The following is a 23565-nucleotide window of genomic DNA, read 5'->3' as shown; positions in this document are numbered from 1 at the left end:
TACACGTGTTTATATTTATGTAGTCTAATTTCACCAAGTAAACTCTTCTTCTTTTCAATTGGACAAGTGATTTATAAGAATATATCCTCCACTAAGGTTGGCTTGAGAGAGCTGGACATTTATGCCTCCAATAAGATGGGTGTGCGGTCCATTGAAGAGAGAAATAAAGAGGTTTGAGGGCTTAGAAGGGCCATAGACTTTTGTGCTTTTGGCTTCCTTTAGTTTGAGCACAAACATCCATGTGAGGAACTCTTTCGAAATCAAGGGGATAGACCGCAGTCTTTTGAATGTTTGCTTGAGCATAAGGGCATGGCAAACCGTATTCTATTATTTCGAGGAAAAAGTTTATATAAGGTTGCAACCTTAAAATGTAGAATTAAAGGTGCACCTCGAAAATCCATCATAAAGTGTTGTTTAGATGTTGAAAACCCCCCTAATTGATTATCACGACATCAAGATGTATGACTATAAATAGAAAAAACAAGATTTCGAGTTCACAAAATAGTATATTTTGCAACAGATTATCTGAACCATCCATTTTTTAGATTTTCATGTGTTTATAGATATACTTCATTTGTCCATAATTTTACAATTAGAGATGAAAATAGATTCTCAAGCCATCGTAAAAAAAATTATATCAAAATTATATTCATGATAAAATAGAGGTGCGCCTTAATTGGATTGTTTATGGTTGCAACCTTATGCAAACCACACCCTTATTTAAATGTGATCGTCACAACTAATTGTAGATTGTTCTAGGGAAATTTATCAAAACAGCTATGGGAGATAAACCATAAACATTTCACCCGTACGGTTTGATTTAATTTAAAATACCTATCAAAAGACTATGAGTTGAAATAGCTGCGGATGTGTAAAATGTTAAATAATGAATATGTTGCGGGTAGTTTGATAACAGAGCTCAATTGGGCACTCCTTGGAAGACTAACCTCTCATTAATCTCGATTCTATAAATTTAGGTATTGTATAACCATTATAATGTCAAAATACATTCAGTGCAAGCCGCATCAAACATTACAGCAGTTTTTACAACATATAACATTACAACATGCTTTTTCACTACCAGAGTTTCCTGTAACAATTTTAAATAAACCTTATTCTAGTTCCATTTTTCATGACCAATAACAACTATGAAGTGTTCACCTAGATGTAGAGGCATGATCCAAGTCTTCAAAGTGCAGAGGCTTCAAACCCGCTTCTATCATTAAAAAATAATACCCCAGAAAGCTCCTGTGGAATCATCTTTCCATAACCACTCTTTGGTCTCTGCCTTAATGTGAACACCCCTAAGCCTTATGCCAAACCATTTTAGCACAATTCATGTTGCTCAAGTAAATATTATGCACTCCACCCTTATAACCCTAAATTTCATGCAACTCTTTACATGCCAAGCCATACATAAAACCCTAGATTTCTAGGATGTCAAGCCCTTGATTTGTCTTGTGTTCCCATCACCAAGACCTCTCCCTGCACTTTCAATAATGGCTTCTCCAACCCCTTCTCCAAGCCCTTCTATTAACCCACCGATAAACCCTAGCACTGATTGAGAAGCAAAACGAGCAGCTACTCCCAAAACACTTGGCTTAATTGGTGCAATGAGGCCCTCTTTGTGAAGTCCATTAATGGCGTCTTTTGCACAAACTGCATGCACCCCATAACGACAATTGGTGCAATTGTAAAGCCAACCAGAGCGTTTTCTACCACAAACCTGGCACCAAAAAGAACCATCACCCATTAAAGTTGCAGGTGAGAGCTTGAGAGTGTGTTCATGGGTTGGGTATTTCATGTCAATTGAAAGCTTGGAGCAACATGGGTGCATCTCAAAATAACAAGCGGTGCATCTATAGGCAAAACCTTTAGTGGTTTTGCTGCAAATTTCACACTTTGGTTTGAGAAATCTGGTTGACGGCTTTGTGGAGAAAACCAACGGGTGTTTCGGGTGTAATGGATGGTTTTGTAGGTGAGATGGAGCTAAAGCACAAAACTCATGGAGATCAAAGTTGCAGAGATTGCACCTATATCTTTGTCCTGCACCATATTCTTTGCACCCCATGCAAGTGAATAGATAGGGGATGGAGATGAGGGATAATGGGTGGTTTGGATGACTGAAATGGAGGATTTCTCCCTGTTTTATTTGGGTTTGAGGAGAGACATCCATTTGGATCGATGGATTTCTATTGAAGGATTTGGTTTTCTTGGAGACGCTACTACTTGGACCTCTACTCCAAGCCATAGAAGATAATATTTGTAATAGGAGGTGGATGGGTGGGATTTGTTTCTAGAGTTGGGGTGACAGGATGCAACTCTTGTGGGAATTGAGGTGATAGATATAGGTGATTAGGGGGTGAGGAATATGTATTCTCAATTACTTTTTGACAAATGTGTCCATTGGGGCCATGCCAATCTTGAAGGCCATGCCTCTCTCTCTCTCTCTCTCATATCATGGTGAACTTCCTAGAAGTGAGCAATTGTAATATATAAATGAAATAAGAGGTATATAAATAATAATCTCCCTCAATCTAGCCAAAAGTGCACATTTTCCTTGTGGCTTTTACTAGAAACTAGACAGAAATGAAATTGACAAGTAAGAAATACCCTAACTCTTCTTTTTCTCAAAAGTTCACTCAAAAGAGAATTTATAGAATCAAATATTGATATTCAAAAAACTAAGGGTGTGGTTTGTATAAGGCTGAGGCCCTAAACAATGAAAATAAGGCGTGCGTTCAATATTGAAAGATGTCGTTTCAGCATTGTAAATCTTTATGGTGGATTGAAAACTTATTTTCATCTCTAATTATGAAATTTTTAGCTTAAAAATTAATGTATATCAAGCAGATCTATGAGCACTTGAGAATTGACAGTCTAGATAATCCATTACAAGATGCACTATTTTCAAAACTTGAAGCTTTTTTTTTTTTATGTCCATGTATCTTAACATCAAGATAATTGGATTTGAGGGTTTTTCAGCATCGAAACAACTTCTTCTATTAATTTTTTTAGGTACGCCTTAATTTGATTGTTCAGGGCTTCAGTCTTATATAAATTTTTTCGTATCAAATAAAAAAAAGTCTAGTTTTGCTTGTCTTTTTATATATTTAATGTTTTTCTCATCCTCTATTATCTGGCTATAAGAGGATAAAAGTAGAACCAAAATGTTTCTCCTAGGCCTAACGTGGCTAGGTCAGAAAGCAGTCCATAGAATTCAAAGTATGGGGTGGGTGATTATTGGGGGGGCCATGCTATTGGTAATGGAATGAAAAGTGGGATTTGAAAAGCCACATGTCTTTAAGCCTTTTTTTGTGGACATGCATGTGAGGCCTTGTTTATTGGCAACCAGCTACTGTGCTCGGCCTTTTCTTTTTACATGAGTGCCCCACAAAAGTTATGATTATTACAAAGTTGACCCTTCCCATTTTTTTTCATTCTAGAGTGTGAATATGAAAAATTTTAGTTTCTTCATTAACAAGCGCTGCACACCAAATAACTGGCAAATAAAATGGCTAAAAATGTAAAATATACTTTTTTGGTTTTTTTTTTTTTTTGGAGGAGGGTTGTTGATTCAGCAGTAGGAATCGCATTGCCAACGTTAACTGCTAACCACTAAAGCCCAAACCCACTCGAGAGAGATGATTTGGTATATTGATGGCTGATGCTCATCTATATTTTATTTTATTTTCACATGATTTCAATATTTATCAAAAAAAAAAAAAACAATGACTTGGTTTTTTTTTTTCCTAAAAGGACATTAGGGTTATTCTTAGAAATCTCTGGGGCAATTTCTAACCCGAAATTTTAATGCATGCTGGCGAATTTTGAAGCTGGAGAAGGTTCTTATTCGTTTCAAAGCGAATAGGAGAAAAATTTGCCAGCCTTTTGCCAATCGTTAACGTCTCCTGCAGGTTATCAAGATTTGATTGGACTTAATTTATCTTTAATCTTTTAAATATTTCCCCTAAAGGCAATTAGTTGTACAGCATTAAGTGTCTCCAATGTGATGGTTATTAAGCATATGATGGCTTTTTAATCTTATTGTTCTTTGGGTAATGATGGCCTTGTCAAATCATATCGATGCGGTTTCACTTTAAAAGTAATTACAAATCACCTTTGAAGGCTACTCATAATTAGCTGTGGGTTCCCCAAAATTTGTCATTATCGTATTAAGCATCGTTCCTACAGAAAAAAAAATCTCGCTCTTTTATCTTCTTTTGTAGATGGGCCCAGGCCCAGGGCTTCCGCCATTTACTTGCAGCCCAAGGCAAAATGCCAAGAAAACAAAAGACATGATTAAGGGGAGGAAACATGCACTGCGAATTTAAAGCGGGTTTGGTTATACTGTAAATCTCTTTCACGTTTTGAATCGGTAAACCTTGGTATTTTGTAAGAGGCATGGGTGTCAAAATTCATAAACCATGCCCCAATCGATGGGTCTCTTTGGGGAATGCATAGAGTGCTTCAAGGTTACTTTCCCTGCTCAATGAGCGTTATGAGTGTCTATCTTTATCTCTCTGAAGTGGTAGGATGAAAGGTGGTGATTTGTTCTTTTTTTTTAGTGTCTCGTGTTGACATGTGTTGACACTCTCAAACACTCACATTGACACTTTATGTATAAAAAATTTAAGGTCCATACTGTAGAACAAATTAACATTTACGCTTCTTTCTCTACCGGCTAGTTGCACTCTTTTTAGAAAGGAACTTTGCTATGCTATTGATGTGCTTAAACGATACACAAACAATATTGATGAAATAAACAATCAACAGACATGAAACTCTTAATTAAGACAAGAGAAGTATTCAATACTGACTAAGCACACAGGAATTTACGGGATTATACAAAGAGATACAAAGATCTTCCAAGCATAAAAAAAGATAAAAGCTGAAAACAGAAGCAAGGAAAAAAGCAAGGAAGTAAAGCACACCAAAGAAAACTAAGGTTGAGAGGCTCTAAAAGCACTCTGGCCATTACAAATGCCTTGAAGGGGTATTTATAGCCCCCGGACATCAAAGGCGGATTTCAAACAATAATAAAAAAGTACAATTGGCCTGGACAGGTGGCCTCATGTACTGTGAAAAGGTGATCTACAGTGGTCGGTGGCCGACAAACATTGCTAGGTGTCCCGACATGAACAGTGAAAAGTTGATGAACAGTGCCAAGTGTCCCGACATGAACAGTGAAAAGCTGATGAACAATGTCTACCGATGAAATAGTGCGCTACAGTGCTTGCCGACAAAATAGTGAGCTACAATGCCTGCCGACAAAACAGTGAGCTACAGTGCCTTGCTGATTCAAGGATGAGTGCGGCCTCAGTCTGGTATGGTTTCTAAGTGCGGCCTCAATTTGATATGGCTTCAAGGATAAATGCGGCCTCAGTCTGTGTCAGGATAGAGATCATAAGGATACCCATCTGAATCATAACTTGATGATGAGGGAGGGCGATGAGAAGGTCCAGTATATGTGTCATCACTTGAGCTGTCTTCTGGTTCTGCAGGGGGAGGGCAGTCTGCAAGCTGTAGATGAAGCTGATGGAGTAAAGCTGCTTCTTTAGGTGTATCATCGGTCCATACTTTACTCCCTATATAAATATCCAAAGGAATCTATTCTGGCAAGATTTTGTTAATATAACACATGATGTTTTTTAATTCTTTCCATAAATCAGTCTGAAATAGCCAGAAACTTAGAAGCTTAGAATCATACCATCCAATGGTTTCAATAATGAGGTGTTGAGTAATATAAGTATATTCAGAATAAACTTGGGGATTAAGATCTTGGTGGAAGGCTATAATGATATAAGGTTTATGAGGATATCCAAAGGATTCAAACCACTGGTTATAATGGTAGTGTTTTATAAGAAATTTATAAAAATTTAAAGCGCGAGGGTTGGGATGTTGGTAATTGTTCCATTGTAAGAAATGGCAATGTCTAAGGTAAGATAAGAGTTTTCTTACATGGAAGTTGAAACATATGTGGTGGTTTTGGGTAAGATACCAAAGATAGCAAATAACTTCTTTTGGCATATTATAGTAATGTCTAGTCTGAAATAAGGATAGGAATGGATAATTTGGATGGCATCGAATTCCTTGAAAACAATCTTCATGGTTCCTTAGTATTATTTCATGCATTTTCTGTTGCATTAGATCATTCCTTGAATCCATAGTTTTCCTGAGGATTACTTCATAAATTTCATCAAGGAGATCTTGTTCATTGTTATCAATGCTGATAATGGCACCTAAAAAATGAATTACTGGGAGAAGCTGCTGGTCTGAAAACTTTTTCCTTGAAAACATAAAATATTGTTTTTCCCAGAGATGTGTTTGTATTCAAAATTCCATTGGGAAAACCAATTTGACTATCTCAGTAACTGTAAGTTTGGAAGTATTTTGTTTTTGAACTTCAACATGTAGGGGAATGCAGATAAATACATTTCTACAAGGAAATTGTGGCCAATAAGGAGAAATTGGAATTTTCAATTCCTCGTTTAACGGCCAGTATTTCTTTAAAAGTAGAATGATAATGCATTTCTGACTCTTTAAATTTTCCACTTTTATAGCCACTAATCATTCTGTCTTTTCCAATTTGCTCAAGTACGATACAAGCCCAAAATTCATCTGATGCGTCAGTTTGCAAAACTCTTTTTCCAATGGAAGGTATTTTCAAAAAAGGTAAATTTTGAGATAGTCTTTTGAGCTCCAGAACACACTCAGTCTATTTTTGTTTCCATGGTGGTGCTTTTTTCTTTAACAGAAGATAAAGGGGACTGGTGAACAAAGAAAGCTTAGGAATAAAAGGGGACATGTAATTTACCATGCCTAGGAATTATTGTATTTGTTTTGCAGAGGTCAAGGTGTCAGGAAAATCTAAAAGATGTTTGGCTATACGAGGTTGTAATCTGTACATGTCATTATGGAAATGCATACCAAGAAAATCTATTTCAGTAGTAGCAAAGACACACTTTTTTTCAGAAAGCATGATACCATATTTACAGCAAAGGGAATAAAACTTATCTAATAGATTGACATGACTTTCAAGATCAGGAGAGAATAGTAGAATGTCATCTATATATATGAAAGCTTGTGTTGAGATTGGTTCGAAAATAGTGGTTAAAACCTTTTGAAAATAAGTGGGTGCATTTTTCAAATCAAAGGGCATAACAGTCCATTGAAAATGGTAATTTGGAAGACAAAAGGTTGTTTTTGGTTTATCATCTGGGTGTATGCCTATCTGTCAAAATCCTGACTTCAAATCAAATTTTGAAAATATATGAGCATGAGATATCTGAGAAAATAAGCAATCTGGTTGGGCAATGGAAACTTATCATCTGCAAAAAAAGTATTCAATGGTTGATAGTTGATGACTATTCTAAGTTTTTCTCGGGTTTGTTCTGCTCTTTTATGTATACAAAAGGCTTCACATGCCCACGGAGAACTAGTTGAGTCAATTAATCCTTCCTTGATCAGATCATGAATTTCTTGCTTGGCTTGTTCTAACAAATTAGGATTTAATCCTCTGTGGGAGGCTTTTGTAGGGTTGATGTCTTCATTCTTTTTGAAAGGGAATTTGACATAAAAGTTTTCGCTTCTCCAAAGTTGATTGGTGCATTTCTTAAGGAATTCAGAATGGAAATTTGCACGACAATCAGATATGATCTTTTGCCTAAAAGTGTTTAAGGTTTGGGTTTGGTCTATGCTAGCAATCCAGGGTAAGGTCATATTTTTAAAATGCGCCTTTGGAGGTCTACTAAAGTTTTACTTGATATAGAACATAATCCTAATAGAAGGTCTTTATTGGGTAAATAGGATCCTAAGAGTTTGTGTTGAATAACAACTTTTGGAAAGAGTTTAATGAGGATTGGTTTACTAATTTGGGTAATGACAAATTTCTCACCGTTAGCAACTTGAAAAGTTTGATTGCAAGTTTCTCAAAATTGTTTTGGTAGCAAATCAGGTTTAAGAAAGCTAGCAGATGCACCAGTATTTAAAAAGGCTTGGATTTGCAATGGTTTGGAATAATGCTCATGAAGAATTTGAACAAGGGCTATTGGGGTAGGCAAAAAAGGTATATTGTGTATTTCAGGAATTTCAGGTTGTGGAGACGGTATCTCATGAGTATTGCTTATCTCATTGAGTTCAAAATCATTTACATATGAAATCGATATTAATGTTTCATCATTTTGCTCATCATCAAGAGAGAATATTGACTCTAAACCATCTTCAATGTCTTCATCCAGGATTTGGGATAACAAACCAATGATTTTCTATTTCTTTTTCTTTTTCTAGTTCGGGCAATCTTTGGCAACATGTCCTTTTTTTTCCACAGACATAACAACGGTCTCCTTTTTTCCTGTTTTTTTGAAATCTGTATCTGCGAAGATATTTAAATCTCTTAAATTTCTTCGTTTTTCTCTTTTGCTCAAACTTCTTCTTTTTTCCAAAAGGAGGACAAACACATTGTTTTTCTGTTTCACACTTGATCTTCAAGTGACGCTTATCACAAGATTTGCCAAGGAGGTGCTTATTCCTTTTCATCTGCTTTACAAATTCAACTTGGTTACATAATCGTTCTCAAGCATGGAGGACAAATTGATAAATCTCACTAAAACTGACATTCTGAATTGTGTGACCTTCTCCATTTTTTCTGTTGCTTCCTTAACAAGGGTTGGAGGTATAGACTCAAGATAAAATTGTTTCAAATTCACATCATCAATGCCTCCAATTTTATGATATCTTTTATTCATTTCTGAAAAATGTTTTTCTAGGCCATGTCTTTTGAATGAACAACATTTTAGCTGAAAGAATTTTTCACGTGCAGTAATTTGTTCATGTTTAACAGGACCTGTAAATTCAGATACCAAATAATTAAAAAATTCAACAATGGACTCACAATTTCTTAACTGAGTTTGGCAATATTCTCCAAGATTGATGTACCAATCAAATAATCTTCCTCGCAGTCTTACAATGACTTTACTAATGATGTCAGTCAAAGTATTAGCAGGATTAAGCATTTATGCATGCATCTATCCTTGAATTTCACGAAATCTATCATTTCATTTTGAAGGTGGAATATCATCAAGATTGAATCCTTTAAATGAATCTCCATAGGAAGGAAGAGGTTCTGGATGATTTGGAGGTCTGACTTCTTCATCAATTATGGGGTTAGGGTCAAGTTCCATGCGTTCATTTAATAACAAAGGGTCATGGGAAGAGGAATAGGAGGATTCATGGCTAGAGGTTTCAGAGAAATCTGTTACAGAATCAGAAGATTGGGTTTCTGCATAGAGGTTTAGTTCTGGTCGTCTGGTCAATTTTTTCAAAAAGGTACTCATATCTTGCAAAGGTTCAGGGGAGGTTAAACTATGTGGTGAGACTGATGAAGCTACTACATCTAAATCAGTATCAGATGCTTGGATCATTTAAGTTTGTTTCTTTTGAGGAATGGGAAAGGAAGGTTGAACAGAAGGCTCATGAATAGGTTGTGTAGTGGTTGGAGGATTGGGTACTGGAATCTAAGATGAACTTGGTTGAGAATTATTTGGTTTCTTCCTTAATTGAGGAAAGAACATTTCTTCAAGGAAACGTCTTTCTTCTTCAAAAGAACTGAAAGATCTAAAACGAAAGTTTCTTGGCGGGATTAAATCAGTAGGAGGGTATAAGGTTCTTGTAGGACGAAAAGGATCAAGGTTTTTTAAAGTTGGATAGCTTGAGACATAGGGATTTGAATATAATGGTCTGAACTGGGAATGGGACTGAGACTTCATCCAAAGATCTCTTTCAAGACTATGAAGCTGTTTTTCCAAAAATGCTTTCTCTTTTCCTTTCGGATCAAGCAAATAAGACTACTGATAAAGATCCTTTACCGAATGTAAAATATGTATTAATTCCTCATGCAACATTTGTATCCTTTCTTTCAATTGCATAATTATACTAATTAAACCCTGTAACTGAGAAGACATATTAGTCTGTTGTTCTTCTATCCGAAGCAATGCTAAGTTCTGAGACTTTGCATTTTCAGCTTGCCAGTTAAGGCTTGCTTCCGCAAGGGAGACTGTCTTTAACATACCAGAAGGATCCCTGGTATTTGGGTTTTTAATCTTCCATACATGCCGTTCATTATCTTGAATTTTTTCATAATTATGTAATGAAGGAAAATTATTAGCATAATTAGAACTTTGAGGATAAAACATCAAACATTCAGCAACTTTACTTTGTTTATTAAAAGCATCATCCTGGTCATCCCATCCAGTAGGAATGATTTCACAAGGTTCAGAAGATTCAAAAGTTTTTTGTTTTTGACTGCCATAGGTTACATAATAATCCCACTTGCCTGAACTTTCACCAAGAAGTCCAACTGTTGGATCTCCATTAAGAAATCTTTCATGAAGCTTTTGAGAAGATTTTTTCTTTTTATTTTTCTGTTTGGGCTTTACATCAAAATCTTCTTCACATTGGAGACATGTAGAACAGTTACAACAATCAAACCAATTGTGACCGTCAGAGGTCTTTTGTTCATAAATAGGGTTCCCATTTTTGTCAAAAACAACCACTGGAACTTTTTCAAGAAGACCTTGAAACTGTGTAGGGAATATTTCCATGGTTTGAGAGTCATTATCTTTTGAAGACTAAAAATTAATTTGAACTGTTCCATCTGGCATCCTTGTCATTCTAGATTCAAACTGTATCACAGACTGACATTGGGTCTGTAGGTTTTCATAGTTGTTAACCCAAGTGGATGGAATTAACTCAAGCAATCTTTCCCTTGATATCTGTCTCGGGATATAGTGGCAAACAGGTTGGGAGTTATTATCAACTTTAATGAATAAGGCAGTGTTTTCACATTCAGGGGTAAGGGTGGGACAATATCGAAAGCATGATTCTGAAGCCTGTACACCATTTGATAATGGAGTGTGGCTACAGAAGAAGTTTCAATCTGTCTGGTTCCTGTGATCTGGAGTTGAACTTTAAATGTAGAACTCAAATGGGGATCTTTAATAGGAATGTTAAAGTTAGGAAAGAAGGTAACAAAGATTGTACCAACGTTTAAAGTAGTTTGGATTGTACCGATGCATTCATACTGATATTCTAAAAACCTGATATCTAACAAAGCTATTCTGGTTACTGCTTCCATTCTTTTTCGACCATGAAAGGTAAGGGCTAGTTTAATGGCTTCAAAATGGATATGGGTATATCCTTGTTTAAGCCATTGAGGAAAAAGGTTTCTAGGAAGGGTAGTGGTTACATATTGTTCAGCTTGGGTAGCAAGAATGTGGTGTTGGTCAAAAGATGAGGCTTGAACATATTCTTTGATGGCTTCTAGATTTTTTTTCCCACAAAGTTTACTGATTCGTTTAGTCCAATTCAAACTTGATTTATCATAAACATGATAAGGATTGATAAATTGAGAGCGGGTTTCAGAAAACTTTTCAGGGGTAAATGTTATTTCAAAAAGGTGTTCCTGTTTTGAAAACATAGGTCCTAAATCAAGGAAAGAAGAAGAAAAAGGAAAATCTATAGAAGTATCATAAATACTATCATCTGCCATTTTTGAAAATAAATGTACAGAGTTGACTGTAAAAGATACAGATAGGTTAAAGGTCAACTTTCCCTTTCTGGTTTATAAAGTATGAATTCCACTCCAGGCCTCTTTGCCGATTTCAGAGTTCCTGTCAAATAAACCTCAGAAAGTATTGGCAGTGGAATATCAACTTCACTTCAATAAATTAACCTTTAATTCGTATTTTGTTTCTGATGCGAGAGATCATAGACTAGCTACGCAGACGCAGAGCATACTAATCCGAATACGTATTATAGATTAACCCAGCCAACAGTGTACATAAAATTATCTCAACAGCATAATCCAGGCTCTCAACATGTGTGGGATACTATATTATATAGCAAATACATTATGATCTTATTCAAAGTAATCGATGCCAAAAAACTCATAAGGAGGTGTCAATATAGCTAGAACCACACCTGTAACCCAAGTTAATTCGCTAGGTTTTTTAAATCCGCCTGTGAGAAAAACACAAAGTACGTGCAGGATCATTATTAGAACCATCATACTTGCCAACCATTGATGAACAGATCGGATTAACCAACCAAAGTTTACTTCAGTCATTATATATTGAACAGAGGCAAAAGCCTCTGTAACAGTTGGACGATAGTAAAAAGTCATAGAGCCCACGATGTCATGCCTTCTAAAATGTCACATCTACTTATACCACTCCAACAATTAATACATGTGGATCAATATCAAGAAATTACATGTATAGAGGTGTTGGAAAAGTATTGAGTTTTTGGTCCACATACTAGATACCTAGACACGTACTAAATATTAACACCCATTTCTATTTCTAGGTAACACTAACAAAAATGTAAAATGCATGATAAGATTGAATTGAGATGAAATCATAAGCACTCATATATTTGCAATTATATGTAGGGGTAACAATAGCCAAGCTTTGATTAACCCAACAGGCAAAGGCCGTGGGCAGTTGGAATGGCCACCTGTTGGAAGGCTGTGGCTGGTTCCAAACCCTTCAGCCTAACCCTAATTGGACCCGAACCTGATATACCTAGCTTGGGCCCGACCCCACATACCACATATAGCCCTAGGCAGGCTAAGCCAGACCAAACTAGATGGATTGGACCTAGCCGCCCCGCCCATTGTCACCCCCCTATTATATGTTGCATTTACATTGTAGTTTACCTAAACCAGCAAGACATGTTAGGCTGCTCATGCCATCGGATATGTTTCGTCCCCTTACTCAAGAGTTTCTACACATTAGGATTTGATATTGCAATTACTGGTCACAAAGTATGGACCCTTGGGTCTCAATGCTGACAAATGTGTCTATGGATTGAATGTTATATAATTAACTATTGATAACCATTAACAAAGGAGTTAAGAATGAGGCCATCTTCCCAAAAGATGGTTTATCTCAACCAAGCAAGGGTTATCTAAAGGAAGTGGAGGAAATTTAGTTGGCTTATAAACGTGTATCTTAGATCATGCATGCCAAGCGAAGTATAAGGCTTCCGGAAATGGATCCACGGTGACAAGTTGGATCTTGGTAGACGAGTTTGAAATTACAATGGTTCTCTCTCTTTTCTTCTTCTTCTCCCCCTCTTTCTCTTTCTTTCTCTTTCTCTTTTTTTTTTTTTTTTTTTTCTTCCCTTTAATTGCTTGATAGAAATTGTCAAAATTTATTGGAAACAAAGGAATCCAACAAACAGGTATTTAAAAAAAACGGAAGTCACAATTACCTCCATCTGTCAAATATGAAATCTGATAACTTAGAATGTCACATAGATTAGAGAACTTACATTTGAACTTTGTGTCCATTCAATTCAATGATACACCCCTAGCCAATTAGTTTCATATCTAAGGTAAATAATGAATGTGATTTTCTTATTACCAAAAGTAAATAGTTTTATTGTATATATTTCTCAAAATGGAGAGACTACAAAATGTGTAAAGGCAAAAATGAACAATATTTATGCCCATAGGCTCGACGCCGTCTGATTTTTTCAGAGGCCGTGGATTAAAGACCGTCACAACTTAGCATGTCCGTGGCGGTCCATCACGGATATAGCAAATCCGTGATGGGATTTTTTTTCACTCAAATTTGACGCAAAAAATATGAGCGGACCATCAAGGCCCCCATAGGTCCGTGACAGTTTTTAGGCAAAACCGTCACGGACATAGCAAATCTGTGTGGGGGCAAAACACTGTAGCACTTCTCTTATAGAAGTTTGTAAGACTTTTCCTTGCTAAAATATATGTATTTAAAGCACAAGATAGAGAAAGAGAGATCTCTCCAATAATTTTGAGTTTTTCTGATTTAAAATTTCTTCAAAGGTTAAAGAAAATAGTAAATACAGGCATGGCCTTCTATGCTCGCTCACCATCGCAATGCTATCCCGTGTTCAAACACTATCACTAACCTAATACCCCATCTCACCTACCTAGATGAAAAAAACAATGCGAAAGGATAGCATATATTTTCTACCAGGTTAATATAGAACATGCATTTTGCAATTAGTATATATGAGGTACAATATCATGTATTCAATGGTTAGTTTGGATATAATATTGGTGTCTATGATTTATTTCTATTCTTGTTATATGTATTTGTCTATATAAGACAAGCTTGTACATTAATATTAATTAATAGACATTGAGTCTTTTTTAAGAAACCTGATACTCTTCACATGGTATCAAAGCCATATTCATCTCCAGCGTGTACATTCCCATATGATCAAGTATGTTACTCGTTCATGTTCTTTTATGCATGAGATAATTTTTTTTATCTTGTTTCTCAATCCTATCTGCGAGCTACTGAATCAATCTCGAATATACACCGAATTATGTTGGCTCTTCCAAGTGTTATTTTGTTTTCTCACTATCTCGACTTTTTTTTATTTGAATTTTTCATTTGTTGCTCAAGCATGCTCTATTCGAGTCTTCTGTTTTTTAGGCTTATTGATCTGTCGTTGTTTGAGCATGTCATATTATGTTGTTCCTCTGTACTTGTTGATCAAGTAATCTAAATATGCACCTGAAGATCCAACAACTCGTTTCCACAACTTAGTGTTCAAACTCTAGTTACTCCCTCTTTCATAGCATCTTGAGTTTGAGGGGAGTGTGAAAGGACATATATATATATATATATATATATATATATATATATATATATATATATATATATATATACCAGGTTAATATGGAATGTGTATATTGTAATTAATATATATGAGGTACAATATCTTATATTTTATATTAAGTTTTGGTATAATATAGGTGTCTGTGATTTATTTATATTCTTGTCATCTGAATTTGTCTATATAAGACAAGCTTGTATATTCATATTGATTAATGGATATTGAGATTCTTCAAATAAACCTAAAAGTCTTCACAAACAAAACCATGCATTTTACCATTTCAAAGCAAGACAGAGTAGTGGGCATATTTATAGATAATTGGCCAAGGGCCCACTGAAACATCCCAATTGGTTATAGGACAACCTTTTCCATAGCATAACCTACTAGTACGCAATCCGTAAGCGATTTCACCTTCAACCTTAATTTGGATCAAAGCTCGGGTAAAGTGTTGACAATTGCAGCACTTTATTCCTTGTTTGAACCCTACATACCACTAAAGTAAGAAAAAATAGAAGATAAGAAGGAAAGAAACAAAAAAATTTCTTGTTTGGTGGTTATGGAATGAGGTTGACAACATTTCTTCCTTAGTTTGGATGGAATAAGGTCGTCAACATTGGGATGTTGGGGCTTAGTGGTTGTATTCAACGTTGTCATATGGGGCCTCATTCCTACTCTACAACCCCAGATAAACAATTTGATTCGTGTCCATTTCTTACTAAGATTGGATGACATTTTAAACCCATTTCGATATGACTTTTATAGATATATGAACACATTTGGATTTATTCAACATCATCATGGCTTTTTTCCAACTATTTGGAGCTGGCTACATGAGTCTTGGTTAGCCATTCTACTCTATCAAGCGTAAATACCCTCAGTGAGGCTACAAGTCTTCATATATATTCTCACTACTTCTAACCATGTCTTTTAGGTCAACTCTTTGTTTTTCTTTGGCCTTCCACTTGAACCAACTCGCACCTCCTAATAGGTATTGTACTGAGTCTGTGCTGCACATAGCCAACCTACCTAAGTCTACTTTCTCTCGTCTTATCATCTATCCAAGCCACACCTAAGTTCCCCCGAATGTATTCATTTTGAATTCTATCCCTTCTTGTCTTGTCATTCATCTATGTCAACATGCTCATTCAACTACATTCATTCTATAGGTATGTTGTTTCTTGACTACCCAACATTATGCATCGTAAAGCAAAGCTTGTCTCACAATTGTCCCATAGAACTTCCCCTTCAGCTTCATTGGTACGCGGCAAACACATAACATTCCAGTTGTACATCTCCACTTCTACCACCCAGCTCTAATTCCATGTGCGACATCTTCTTTAATCTAGGATCCAATTTGAATGGAAAAAAAAAAAACATAATTGGCCCTTTTAAATATGGGGCTTGAATTTGGACAATATGTAGATTGCCTTGTTTTTCTCCCATGCCTATAAATGAATAGAAATGGCAATGTAATTTCCGCCAAAAATTATTGAGTGGAGCTCATTCATCTCCTTTCCTTATTCAAAAAACTCTACAAAATTCTCTACTGCTTGTTGTTGAGAGAAAAAACAAAGCCTTATTTCTAGGTAACTCCATTCCTTAACAGAAATACATCAGCATCCAAACGGAGCCTTTAACTTTGAATTCTAAGTGAAATCGTAAATTTTATTATTTGAGAGGTTTGTTTGATGTGTTTTCAGGTCCACATGAAATTGAAACCTATCACTTGCAAATCTTACAACAAGGTCTGGTTGATTTTAACTACGTAGCACTTTAACCTATGAAGTTTGCGGTCGTATTTCGGTGATCTGCTCGTATCCTAGACCCTAGCATATATACACAAAAAAGGACTGTGGGTTTGATTAACTTGATGCTTGGATTCTTTTTTTAGGTCCCTGTTCAAGTGATTTATGGTGTCTCTAGTTTCAGTACCACATATATTAAGTTATAGTTAAGGGTAGGATACATGGCAATCTTAGTGGCAAAAACCCTATTGCTAGGGACAACTTAGGGTAGGTGACATATCAGTGAAATAGAAAAGGACCCTGCTGTTGGGGATAAGTAGCAGCAGAAGAGGGGTAAGAGACCTTGAAGGAGGGAGTGTTTTGAGTAGGTCATGTATTAGGAGTATCTCTAAATGCAGAATCATGTGAGACTCATGGAAGGAGATTTGTTGAGGAGAGCAAAGGTGATAGTTTTAATCATTTGTCACTCATAGTAGGAGAGAAAAACATTTTCTGAAACCATTGATTTGGGGACTCATGAGTACCATTAATTATCATCCTGCTCATTTGTATTCATTTTGAATCTTTAAATTGGAAAAAAATTATGCTTTTTCATTTGATGCTTGATGCCCTTAACTAAATATGCAATGACTTTGTTTATAGAGAAAATTTGATATGGAGTAGCTCTTATCTTGTTGAACAGAAGCGGACTACCCGGAAATTATAATGGGTTCTAGTGTATAACTATTTGGGCATATATTATATGATTCATAGAACTTTTCATTATAGTTCTTCTTGCGTTGTATGCTTTGACTTATCAATCCTGGTCAATGTGCAATATCTTGTAGGACATTTCCAAAATCTGAATTTGCAATGCCACAACATTTTCAGTCATAAAATTAAAATGGAATTGTATGCTATGACACCATTTATTTTTTATACAAGGTGGTCGTAATTATTTTTAGCTAGATGTGAAATTCAATAAATAAAAGTGTCGTAATATTTGAGAAATTTTGTTTTAGACATTGTGCCTAAACAATGACACATCATCGACCACTCAATTTCAAATCTAATGATTAATGATGCTTGTGACCTCCTTATATAAAAAATAAATAGTCTCATTATTTATATTTTCAATTAAAATTTAGCATTCTAAATAAAACTCCTTCATATTTGTGCCATGTGATCTTGGCAAGTCATTATACAAGGGAACAATTTCATTAATGTTATCTGCAAAATGCAGCTAACAATAGGAGCTACTCATAGCAACAAAAGAAAGAACACATTATGACCGTTTAAGAGTATTTTCATGACCCGTAAAGGCGGGTAAAGGTAAAGACTTAATAAGACTCCCAAGACGGCCAACGGGAAAATAATTTTGCATTTATTTTTAGAGAAATAATCCAATAGGACTTTCGTTATTCATATGTGTAGGTCTTCAAAGGATCATCATTAAAAAAAATCAAATATCACATCCATGTGATAACTTTTTTAGAGATCCGTATCAAATTTAATGGTGATCTTTTGGGATCCTACACACAAGGGTGAGGGAGGGTCTTATAGAATCACTATTTTTTATTTTTCTAATGTTAACTTGGAATTTTGAAAAAAATGAAATTCTAGATATCATGTTGTGACCCTTCGCCACCTGGATCACCTATACGTAGACATCATTCCCAATTTTGTGGCTAATTAGTGATAGCAACAATCTTAAAGATATCTAAATTGAAAGTTTCTCATTTTTTGAATGACATTCTAGCTCTCCATATTGAGCATATGTTTCCTACGTGTGGCTAACACAATATATAGTGGTCATGGAAAGTTGTACCGTCCACCAAGGTCAAATCAATGGGAAGAATGGTGATGGAATAAGATTTTCTCTCACCAATTGTCATTAATTCAAGGGATCGTATATAATAACGTTATTTATTTTTACTACAAAAAAGTCACAATTACTTCTACTTATTAAATGTCAAATTGGATTTAGATTAGTCACGAAGTCTTCGAATTTTTCTTTTCGAATTTTGAGTATTGTTAATAACACTCTTATAACCACCCAATTTGAAATTCAAGATATAGGAGTAATTATGACATCCTTATACAAAACGTAAATAATCTCTTTGTATACTTTTCTTTAATTCAATTGCACATATTATTATGCATTCATATTTGTCCTTATCGGCCATGTCCTTACATGGACCATATGGATCATAGTATGCTTTCCCCCGAACGCATCCCAAAGGATTCTATTTGAATGTGACTTGCAGGTCTACACAACACGAAAAGGATCTGGTGAGCGAGACTCACCAGATTTCGAGGCATCATTAATGATTAGGTCATTGTGAGAATACTCATTTTGGTGATTCTAAAGTCGATATCAAACCTTCATATTGAAAGAATCTTCATAAGCAAATCCCTTACCTGAGGGAATAAACGCACAGTGTGCTCCTATGGCAAGACATTAACTGCCTTCTTTTAGTAATTTTGTGGAGTTTATGTGACTTAAAATAGTTTATGGCCGTTTAGGGCCTAATATTCGCAAAACCTGATTATGCATCAAATCCTAAGTATACAAATTCCAGTATTTATAAAACATAGTTTAAGGATCATTGTCTTTTGGGTCCTAATATCTGCAAAGTCTAAATGATTGGGCTTTCCGCTAGTTAGGCTAGACAAGGACTGGGTTTTGGCCTATCAAGATGAGTTGATGGGATGGGCGAAGCCAGAAACTGGATACCAATGCCTTTGGAATCGGCATTGCCAAGCCAAGTTCAAGTGACCAGACCAACACCCCCCCGCCCCCCATCACCAATTTAGGTTTTATAAGAGGATTATAAAGCTTCAAACTATTAGGTTTGGTGATAGTCAAAATCACCACACCTAAATTTCATTTAAAATTTGAGGGTATTATGGGAAAAGAAAAAAGGGGTTTCTTTGGTGAACAAGAAAAAAGCTCAAGTGATCTCTAAAAAAGAGAACCAAAAGAAGACCTAGTACCCATCCTTTTAAGGGGGTCACCCCTTTGGGGGTTATGATAATAGATCTCCAAAGTCGATGGGTCTCCAAGAGAGAGAGACATGACATTTTAGATAGATGTGGTATTCACATGAGGTTTGGGTTAGTTAAAGTTTTACTTCTAGAGAGAGAAAATCTCCCGGTTGTTCTAGAGGTTATATTTCTGATAACAGTATTGCGATGGGAAATAAGATATTGATTGACAGATGTGCTCGGTTGGAAGAGCGGGTTTAGAAGGGAAGATGGGAAAGAAGATACTGATCGACTGTTGTGCTCGGTTGGAAGAGCGGGTTTAGAAAAAGGAAGATTGGTGATGATTTTTGCCGATGTTTAAAAAGAAGTATATCTCTTGTAATCCAAAATTGTAATCTTCATCGTGATAGTGGATTTCTTCTTGCCGAGGTCGTGGAGGTGGGCCCTACGGGGTGAACCATGTAAATCTTGTATTGTAGTGTGATTATATTTATTGCTTTATTTCTTACGCTCAATTTATAGTTTTATTCATCTACTTCGTATTTAGCCAATCATGTACACGATATTGGGTGGGATTCCGATAATTAGGAATCCAGGTTCTACAAGCTAGGGTTACTGAGAACCCTACAATTGGTATCAGAGTACAAGGTGTGGACAAGACTACGATTTATATGAAGATGAATGGCGAAGTTAGATGGGTACATGGTTTGAGGTGAAGAAATATGAAGGCAAATTGTTTGTGAAAATTCTACAATGAAGGCAAGAGAAGAAATTAAGAAATCTATTCAATAAAAATTGTCAAGGCAATTATGGTGATTTTGCTATCAAAGGTGGAGATTGTTGGGTTTGGTGATAACGAAATCACTATAGCCATATAGATTTTGTAACCCAAGTTTAGGTATTCAAAAATTTAAATTTTTTTTTTCTATTTTGCTATTTATTGGTTAGGCTAGGCTTAACACCTATGGGCCAATAGTCGGCCCATGATTCCCAACAAGCGAAGTCTGGTTGGGCTTGGGTCTAGTGCACACCAAGAGTACTTGGCTTGGGCCCTTGGCCAGGCCCATTTGCACCTTTAGTTTAGGGGGAGAAAACAAAAGGTCTTATGGAAAAAGTAAATATTTGTCAGTATGGAGAACAAACAAGAATTTGCTTTGGGAAAAGAAAAGTGAGAAATCTCAACCGGAAACACCTCAACCAAAGTAAAGAATCTCAACACCACCTGAAAAGAAGTATGCAACATTTGCCTCTTCGCATAACTACAATTTCACACTTTTGGGCCTAAAGGAGTCTATACTACATTTACGATTTGGACAACATTCTCTCTCTCTCTCTCTCTCTCTCTCTCTCTCTCCATGAGAGAAACATCGACTATATATATAAGACTTACATAAAGATTACAACAATTCACGCATGGCTACCTACATGAAGGACATAGATGTATACAAAACACAACACAAACACTATGAGAGAGAGAGAGAGAGAGCAACACACCCATGGAAGCCCAATTTAATTCACATGTCACTTCTTGGATATGAGGGCCCCAACCACAGCTCCGATAATGGCCGTCGGATCGCCGAGAATGGCGGAAACGATGACCTTAATGGCCATGCCGGCCATCTCACAACACTTCATCACCTTCCCTCCCTTGGCATTGCCATGGTAGCTCCTCACTTGCCCTTTAAGCTTAGGGATCCTAGTTTGAAGCTCATTGATCTTCTTGGCACCAGAGTCGTAGATCTCCTGCCAACTCTCCATTAACATATCCTTAACACAAGAGACATGGAGATTGTATTTCTTGCACTCTGACCTGTAGGACCAGCCTATTCCTTTACGTCCGCATCGATGGCAAGCGGCCGAGACTTTAAGACTCAAGTAAAGGTTTCTCTCTCCATCATTTAGAACTGGAGGCAAGCAAGCACAACAAGGGTGGAGATCAAAGCCACAAGAATTGCAGTGGTATACAAAGCCTAAAACATCTTGGCCACAAGCATCACAATACCTCATCTTATCACCCGGTGGCCTGCTGTAGAATTGAAAGTTGCATTTCCTGTAGAAAGGATGGTTAAGGGTCGGCGACGGAGTAGCACAGTTCTTGTGGAGATCAAAGTCACAGATGTCGCATTTGTAGCGAGCACCGATCCCGGCTTCTTTGCACCCATCACAGTTGAAAAGGGCGTCACTGCACTCAAATTTGAGCCTGTGTTGTGAGTGGGAATAGTGGATGATCTCCTTGTCTACCTTCATCTTCATGTTTGGTTGGTTCAGAGAAAGAGAAAGATACAGGGGAGTTTGGGGCTTCAAATTGGGTTATATGGGGCCTAGGAGATATGGATATGGGGGACCTTGGAAATTGTGAAAGAGGGAGCATCTCCATTGCTTCATTTATACATGAGACTGCGTTTAGGGAAGGCGTATTATATAAGCCCATTAGAATCTATGCTTTACAGGTAAAGGGTTCAGAGTAGGGCCAAATAACAAGGAGCTCTTCTAACCGACCCCCCGAATTTATGCCTTCAATTATTATCGTTACAAGTAGGGGTGGCAATCAACCCCGGACCTTAGAGGTGGTCGACCAAGGTCTGGGTATGGGTTTAAAAATTGGACTTGGCAGATCGGCTACGGGTCCGGGTCCGGTAATATTTTTGGGGTCCCAATATATGACATAATCATTAAATAATCTTAATTTTTTGGTCAAATCCGATTGGGTCCAGGTCTCATAGTATATTTCTGATTCTAGGTCTGGTCCCATATCATTCCAACCCGACCCGTTGTCACCCCTAATTAAAAAGAAAAGAAAAAGTAGGGCACCTAAAAACCCAAGGGAAAAAGTATTAAAGAAGGATATGGTGCTTGGGCTTTAGTCTAGAGGTGGAAGTCAGGTGTTCAAAATACCTAAAAACTGGTCAAAAAAATGGACCAAAGTAACCTAATCAAACGAACTTACCTTTAGGTTTGGGGCCCCTAATCAAACGAACTTACCTTTAGGTTTAGGGCCCTTGCCTTATTATGCAAACCTTTTGCTTGATGCGTAGGGGGTGAGAGGTAGCAATCCTCAAACAAAGAAAAAGAATTGTATAATGTAGGATATTGTTTACTTTTATACTAGGACACAATCACCATAGTCACTATATGAGAAATCAATTGCTTAGAAGTGCATCACAAATACATACAAAAAAAACATGTTGGACTTTGCGCGTGGCCTAGGTAAACCCTTAACGGTCTAATTTCATCTCTAATGGCTAAGGGTAAATGGAACTTTGTGCCGGAAATAAATGGTCTTAATCATATACTTTTAAAAAAAAGAGAAAAAACCCTTTTTCAGATAAAATATTTCTTAAATGCTAACAAATATCACTAGCCAAAAGCTTGCCTATAGTAGGGAAAGAAGACATTCTCTTCTTCAACATCGCATGTCACATGGCATCACATGCAACAAAGAAAGACAGTCCATGGCATCTCAATTTTATTTTATTTTTTTACAATATTCGGAACTTTATTACTCATCCAACAGATTACATAGATCAAATTATAGCATGGCATCTCAATTTTTCCCTCTCTTCATATTCATGGGGCCAAATAATGGAGATTATATCCAAATATGAGTCCCCTCAAAGAAGAAAAGGGGACACTGACTGAAGATTCATTACGTTGAAATGTTGTTATAATTTTGGGAGAAATTCCAAAGTATTTATTCCATAGTTTTGGTCCTTGGACATTCCTTTCAATACTCTTTTTAAAACAAACCGGTAGCCCATGTGAAGTAACCTTGGGTTTGTTTAAAATAGAGCACACAATCCACTATTATTTTCAAGTTAAACATCCATTTATTAGACAAAGTGAAACCCCATTATATGAGAACAAATTCCATTCCAAGAATAAGGTTTCTCGTCTAGAACAAAACCGAGGAGAATATCTCGCAGGGAGGCAGCCTTAAGAGATAAGAATTTGTAGGGATCATGCTTATATTACGAAATTATGTTAAGGCTAAGCCTGACTGTTACGCATGTATTTTTAAAAAAATTTACAAAGTAAGTTGCTCTGCGTAAGCAAGGTACATATGAACAATCATTATGCCAATATCTTCTGTATCACCTATCTTCTTTGACTATCTAACTCTGATTCTTCATTAAGGGTACCCTAAGCTTTTGAGCCTAAAATAATATTGGTGGGCTAACAAAAT

The 23565-nt window shown here is 36.4% G+C and overlaps 2 protein-coding genes across 2 annotated transcripts; both read right to left on the bottom strand.

Annotated features, from left to right (window-relative positions):
- Positions 1-985: 985 nt before the first annotated feature.
- Positions 986-2321, bottom strand: LOC18439614 (Cysteine/Histidine-rich C1 domain family protein). Its single transcript, XM_006849776.4, has one exon. The coding sequence runs from the start codon at positions 2249-2251 to the stop codon at positions 1433-1435; it is 819 nt and encodes a 272-aa protein (XP_006849839.3). The 5' UTR covers positions 2252-2321; the 3' UTR covers positions 986-1432.
- An 18284-nt stretch (positions 2322-20605) lies between these two features.
- On the bottom strand, positions 20606-21769 carry LOC18439613 (protein VACUOLELESS GAMETOPHYTES). The gene has a single exon (XM_006849775.4). It carries the CDS (start codon positions 21633-21635, stop codon positions 20904-20906), a length of 732 nt encoding a protein of 243 aa, XP_006849838.1. The 5' UTR covers positions 21636-21769; the 3' UTR covers positions 20606-20903.
- Between the last annotated feature and the right edge of the window lie 1796 nt (positions 21770-23565).

This window comes from Amborella trichopoda, chromosome 3 (assembly GCF_054954075.1).
Source record: "Amborella trichopoda isolate Santa Cruz 75 chromosome 3, AtrichopodaSantaCruz75HAP2 v2.0, whole genome shotgun sequence".
Taxonomy (NCBI): domain Eukaryota; kingdom Viridiplantae; phylum Streptophyta; class Magnoliopsida; order Amborellales; family Amborellaceae; genus Amborella; species Amborella trichopoda.
The sequence above is the reverse complement of the archived record's forward strand: the minus strand, read 5'-3'. Positions and strand labels throughout refer to the sequence as shown.

What these genes read in the sequence shown, in the direction of transcription:
- LOC18439613 (XM_006849775.4), bottom strand. Translation starts at nt 21,635, where the DNA reads ATGAAGATGAAGGTAGACAAGGAGATCATCCACTATTCCCACTCACAA.
- LOC18439614 (XM_006849776.4), bottom strand. Translation starts at nt 2,251, where the DNA reads ATGGCTTGGAGTAGAGGTCCAAGTAGTAGCGTCTCCAAGAAAACCAAA.